This window comes from Hipposideros armiger, unplaced genomic scaffold (genome assembly GCF_001890085.2).
Source record: "Hipposideros armiger isolate ML-2016 unplaced genomic scaffold, ASM189008v1 scaffold_23, whole genome shotgun sequence".
NCBI lineage: Eukaryota > Metazoa > Chordata > Mammalia > Chiroptera > Hipposideridae > Hipposideros > Hipposideros armiger.
Genome location: NW_017731373.1, coordinates 2,153,723 through 2,160,689, shown reverse-complemented (window position 1 = coordinate 2,160,689; position 6,967 = coordinate 2,153,723). Strand labels below are relative to the sequence as shown.

The 6,967-nt window shown below is 34.6% G+C and overlaps 1 protein-coding gene across 2 annotated transcripts in view; it reads right to left on the bottom strand.

Annotated features, from left to right (window-relative positions):
• The window catches only part of LOC109379249 (MOB-like protein phocein), a 51,226-nt gene that overhangs the window by 10,374 nt on the left and 33,885 nt on the right, over positions 1-6,967 (bottom strand). For both annotated transcript variants that reach the window (XM_019635732.1, XM_019635730.1), the window contains 2 exons: positions 523-565; positions 261-347 (listed from right to left, as the gene is read on the bottom strand). In XM_019635732.1, coding sequence (XP_019491277.1) covers positions 261-347; positions 523-565 — 130 coding nt within the window. The remainder of the gene's footprint in view (positions 1-260; positions 348-522; positions 566-6,967) is intronic.

Below are 6,967 nucleotides of genomic sequence, written 5' to 3'. Positions count from 1 at the left end.
CAACTTGGGCCAGTGAAGCAACGTCCTCCACAACTAGACTGAAGAACAAAACGACAGCAACTTATCTGTTCCCCTTCCCCCAATTCCCCAGCGCTGTGCCCATCCCCCAATTCCCTAATAAAAACCTTTAAAAAAAGGTAAAAATAAATAAATAAATAAATAAATAGTAAACTAAAAACTCTAAAAATTGGTCTACTGCTGTATTGGAGAGATTTAGGTTATGACAATTTTATTAGTCATTCTATTTTATAAATTCTCACCTCTTTTGGAGTTTTATGAGCTGCACAAAGAAAAATCCATTGTTCAGTTGCTGTCATCTGAGTACATGTATCTGGATGGCATTCACTCTGTTAAAAATAGTTACATTTCTTAATACATAAAATAAATGAAAAGTTTATCAATTGGGTTACTATGTTTCCAAGTAAAATTCTAAAATAATTAGAAATTTGGAATAAGTCTTTGTAAGCACATTAAGTTACAAAAACAGAAAAAAAATCCAGAATTTTCAAATAACTCAAATACCTGAAGTTTGACAGCAAGTCCATTTAGCTCAAGACAGAATTGCCTAAAAATGAAAATATATAAATGAAAAGTCTTATCTATTCTCCACATTATTTTTAGAATATTGAATGTCACAACAGAATTCCCACCAATACCATCCTTCCTCTCTAATCACCATTATCAACACCACCTGAGTTTACATAGCACATAGCCTACAAAGACATAGAGATTAATAAACAAAACCCCAAACTAACAACTCTCACAATGTGTTCGATATCACAGTTTAGTGAATTGATCAGTATTAACACTGGAAATTGGTACAATTTTTCTAAGAAGTAATTTGGAAATATTTACCAAGACACTTAGAAAGTATATATTTTTTGACACTGTCACTCTCCTAAGAATATATTCTAATGATATGATTATGAGTAGAACTGCATGCAGATACACTGTACAAAGATATTCACAGAAACTACATATACGTTAAAAAATTTTTTGGAACATTCTAAATGATGGAGAGTAGTAAAATGTTGGTATATACATAAACATACAAAGAATATATTTATATTCACAGTAAGATTCCAGTTATGTAAAAAATTGTGTGTATATACCTACGTACAGATACATAGAAAAAGACTAGACATTTTAAACTCCTATGTATTTTACAAGTTTTGTTCTGATTACGAACAACTTGCTCCTCATAAAAACTTCAAACATAACATAGAAGAAAAAAGTCCTCCATAATTATACCACCTCTTCCCAAACGATACTTATTGTTTACATGTCAATTTGAGTTTCTCTGCACTGAATCATACTGGGATCATATCATGTACAATGTTGTAGCTTGTTTTGTCACTTAATAGATCGTGGGCATTTTTTCATGATATACTTTCCTTCTAAAATTGCCAAACTGAGAATTGTAAAGCCTAGAACAATGCTTGGAACACAGTAAGTGCTAAAAAAATATATTTTTTAATAAATGAATAATGGAGGAAATTAGATAACACTGAGATTATCATTTTTAAACAGACTTGTTACTTGATAATGAAAAGGCAATTAATCCTCTATGTTGCAAAGATAACTTATTTTATAGCTGTCAAAATACTGAATATGTTCCCTCTAAAAATCCTATCAAATTAATCACTACTATGTTTCCCCATCAAAAAATGAGAACACTTTAGTTCTCTAAAAATGCAAAGCTAAAACCTATATAATTGGTAGATAAGAGTCTCAAACGAGGAAAAAAACCTCCACATATATGAAAGAAAAACTGTTTTTATTTTTTAAGTACATTATAACAGAAGAAAACAAAAAGACAAGAGTCAAATTTCCAGTTGTCTATAACTATATTTCCTTTCCAGATGCCCAATAATAATGCTGTTCTTAGATTACAAAAAATAACACTATTTCTGCATCACCACATCACCCTCTACTGGTTCCTATCTGGGCTGCGTGTTACATGTTTCTGAGTTGTTTTCCACTAAATGGTAATAAAGACGAATGGTGATAAACAAGTTTCTCATGTAATCCAATTCACTTATGGCCAATAACAAAATTAAGCTAACTGATTTGGCACTGTTTATTGGCACCATCTGTGGCAAATAGTGCAAACCTTACAGCTTCAAGTTAATTCAACACAGGGCTAACACATACAGTTGTGCAGCTGAAGACACAAGCCAGAGCTGAAATCCAGCCTATACTCTAGTCGCTAAGCCATGCATCCTAGCATGGGCTTGCATCCCCTCAGAGGAAGGGGCATCTTTTCCTAATTACAAAGACTCAGTATGGGCTAGTGGAAGATTTGACTGAATCTCCTATGATCCAATTCCCATTAACATCATAATATAATCAAATGCATTAACAATAACAGCAAATATTAAGCCTCAAATCAATAACATCAAGCACATGCCAAAAATCAAAAAGCTATTATTCTTGAAACTCTTTTTGGTCAACTATAAAGACGTATACACTATGATAAAGAAACAAAAAAATATACATGTGATGTATAATGTATAAATACAAAACCAAAAAAAANTGAGCTTTGGGGGTATTTTAAAATTAAGATACAATTCAAATACCATAAAATTCCTGTTTTAAAGTGCACAATTCAGTAGTTTTTAGTATATTCACAAAATTGTGCAACCATCATCAATTATATTCCAGATCGTTTTCATTACCCCAAAAAGAAACCCAGCACCAATTAGCAGTCTCTCCTCCCTCCTAACCCTACATAACAATTAATCTACTTTCTGTTTTCTATGGATTTGCCTATTCTTGATAGTTCCTAAAAATGGAATAATATGTGGTTTTTTGTGTGTCACTTAGCATGTTTTCCAGGCTCATATTTAGTGTAGCATAAATCAGTACTTCATCACTTTTTTTTTTAATTCAAAAATTGTTTTACTTTGTTTTTCATATGTACAAAAATGCTATGTTTCTCCCTCTATCGACTTTATTCTTTTTTATGACTGAATAATATTCCACTACATACATATACTACATTTTGTATCTTTACTACTCATCAGTTGATGAAAATTTGGTTGTTTCCATTTGGGGCTGCCATGAATAGTGTAACTGTGAGCATCAGTGTAAAAGTTTTGTATGGACATATGTTTTCATTTCTTATGGGTATATATATACCTAGGACTGGAATCACTAAGTGATATGGAAACTCTATGCTTATCAGTTTGAGGAACTGCCAAACTCTTTTCCAAAGTGGTCACAGTATCTTACAATCCCATCAGCAATGTATGAGGGGTTCCACTTTCTCCACATCCTGGCCAAAACTTGTTATTATCTTTTAGTCATTCTAGTGAGTGAAGTGTATGCCATTGTAGATGTGTCTTTTCTTTCCATTAAAAAAACTGTGGTGAGGGGTGGCCGAGTGGCTCAGTTGGTTAAGAGCATGAGCTCTGTTCAATTCCTACATGGGCCAGTGAGCTGCGCCCGAGCTGAGGTGCAGCTGAGCTGCCAACAGGTGGCAGGATGGCTCAGTTGGTTAGAGCACATGCTCTTAACAACAAGGTTGCCGTTTCGACTCCCACTTGGGATGGTGGGCTGCACCTCCGCACAACTAGATTGAAAAAACAGAGACTGGACTTGGAGCTGAGCTTGCGCCCTCCACAACTAAGACGGAAGGACAACAACTTGACTTGGAGTTGATGAGTCCTGGGAAAAGCACACTGTTCCCCAATAGAGTTAAAATTTAAAAAAAAAAAAAACTGTGGTGAAATATGTACAACATAAAATAAGTCATTTTTAGAATGTATAATTCAGTGGCATTAATTATATTCACTGCTATGCAACCAACACCATTGTCTGTTTCCAAAAGTTTTTCATCATCCTGAACAGAAACTATACCATCAAGCATTAGCTTCCTATACCCGCTATCCCCCCAGCCCCTGGCAACCTCTAATCTACTTTCTGTCTCTATGAATTTGCCCTTTCAAGATATTTCATATATGTAGAATCATACAATTGCTGTCCTTTTGCATATGGCTTATTTCACTCAGCATAATACCGTCAAGGTTCATCCATGTCATAGCATGTATCAAAACTCCATTCTTTTTTATGGCTGAAAATATTCCATTGTATGTATATGCCACATTTTGTTTATCTGTTCTCATTGTGGTTTTGATGTGCATTTACCTAATGACTAATGATGTGGAGCATCTTTTCATGTACTTATTGGCCATTTGTATGTCTTCTTTAAAGAAAAGTGTATTCAAATTTTTAAATTAGATTCTCTCTTAATTATTGAGTTGTTATAGTTCTTTATGTATTCTGGATACTAGAACCTTATCAAAGATATGATTTACAAAAATATTATCTCCCATTGTGTGGGTTATCTTTTCACTTTCTTGAGAGTGTCCTTTGAAGCTCAAACATTTTTAATTTTGATGAAATCTGAATTACCTATATTTCCTTCCACTGTTTGTGCTTTTGGTGTCACATATAAAAACTCATTGCCTAGTCCAAGGTCATGAATATTTATACTTATGTTTTTTCCCCAGAGTTTTATAATTTTAGAGGTTACACTTAGATTTCTGATCCATTTTGAGCTAATTTTTGTATATGGTGTGAGGTAGGCATGTAACTTCATTCTTTTGTATGTAGACATCCAGTTATCTCTAAATGAGGTATTCTACATTGTCTTTTTGTACTAGGTCTTTGAAATCGGCATGTATTTTACACTTAGAAGACATCTCACTTTGGATACCTACATTAAGTGCTCCATAGCCACATGTTGTTCATGGCTACTGTATCAGACCGTGTAACTTTAGAACTTTAATTGATTTCTGAATTTGGAGGGGGGTGGGGGGCAGAGTTGGGGAAGAATTTTGCCTTGTTTTAGCTGCTTCCCTCCACTTCCCTCCAATTATTTCTCAGTTAACTAATCCTAGTCTGCATCATTTGTAACAGCAAAAAGTTGGCAAAAGAGTAGATTACGAAATTGTAAGTAATGTGCTCACAAACTTTTATAAATTATATTTTCCTAAATGCATACTCATAATGCTACTGCAAGAGATCACAATCCACATGTGACTGAGAGGGCTCACAGACAATAACAAGTTATAACCTTTGTCAGTTACAATCACTATTTGTACAGTTAACTCTATTTGCTGCAATGCCTTTAATTTTCAAGGGCATTAAGTAAAGCAGTGGGTGCTGAGTACCTTGCCTGTTCCAATTCAGAATCTGCCCAGTGCTTTTAATTCATAAGAGCAACTTTCTTAGCTACTAAGTTGTCAGTTATTATTTCCTGACTATGTGCAATTATTTCAAAGAGCTCAATAAGTGTCCTTTCAAGATTTTCTTTTGTTTTTATGTTTACAGTAATTCATTCCGTGTAACTGCCACTTAGAAATTCTACTATCATCCTCCCTTTACACATAGACAATTCAAAGGAGCTTGTCTTCAGCAAGAATGTCGCAATTTTAAGACTTATTCACAGGATCTAATGCTGACGCTGATCCTATGTTGTATTTAATATCAATTAAGAAAAAAGTAGGGACTCGCCGAGTGGCTCAGTTGGTTAAGAGCTCGTTCAAGAGTGCGAGCTCTGAGCAACAGCAGTTCGAGTCCCAGCCCGAGCTGAGCTGCCAACAGATGGCAGGATGGCTCAGCAAAAAAAAAAAAGTGGATGTGACAATGACAGTATATATAAATCTCACAATACATCACAAACTGCACAATACAGCTTTACTATTTGCCCAGATGAAACTAGCCTTCCTGATTCACTTCCTTAATTGCAATTATCACATCATTCACTAAACTATGTAGCCAATTTCAGTGACATATCAATGAAACTGCTATGTGAATTTTCCTATATGTAGAATGATACATAATCTTAATATTGCTTCAATGTATTAACACAAAAAAGTGACACTCTGAATTAAATCAGTCCTCCAAATAAGTAGTATTTGCTTAGACAGGTACCAGATACTCCTTATTTTGGAGAATTTACCTTTTTCAAACAAAAAAACTCCAGATATTGATTTTACAACTAGAGAGTCACCTGTCTTCGAGTGTTCCAGGTCTGTCAATATAATGATCATTTGAAGGTCTATTAATTCCACAGAACTGGCCTAACCCAATTATTTTCCATCAAATCAGTGTTGAGTGAAAAAGTAATTACCATAGATGAAAAAGGAATGCAGATCAAAGGAAAACCAACCCATACTTTACACAAACCAGTTGTAAAGGACATTTCTGAGATAACTATGGCAAACTGAGTATGTGCTAGGATATCATATGAATGACTTATTTAAAATAAAAAAGTTCTATAAATAATTTCAACTTCCTATACTCTCTACTTGACAATAACTGAGGAGAAAACAATACAAATAACTTTTTCAATATGGGACCAAATATGAAGAGAAAAATCATTATGGTGGATTTCAAATTAATAGTAAGAAACATTAATGAAATGTAGAGAAAAAATATTGACTATAAAGTTCAAAAGTTCAAAAGTAACATTTCTATTTAATAGACTAAGCATCAACTAGTAATCACCAACAGTTGTTCTTATCAAAAGAAACTGTGACTGAACCAAAAAATCTAAACAGGTATATCTCATCCTTTACATATTAGATATCAACATGATACAACAGATCTTATCCTGTGATAGCCAATAAATCGCACAGTGATTCGGCCCAAGCAAGTGCCCAATTATGAAAAATGATACTGATCATAAGAAATCCTAAAATAGCATTGTGGCAATAACCTTTAAGAAAAGAATTCTAAACCAAATGGCAAAATAAATAGTAAACGGGCCGGCCGAGTGGCACGATGGATAAGAACTGGCTTGGGACGCCAGAGGGCCCCGGTTTGGATCCCACATAGGAGGGCCAGTGACACTGCCCTCCACAGCTAAGATGCTGAACAACAGCTCAACCTGGAGCTGGGCTGCCATGAGTCGCCCGCGACGGCTAGGCTGCAGCCCCTGCTGCAGTGGGTTGCCATG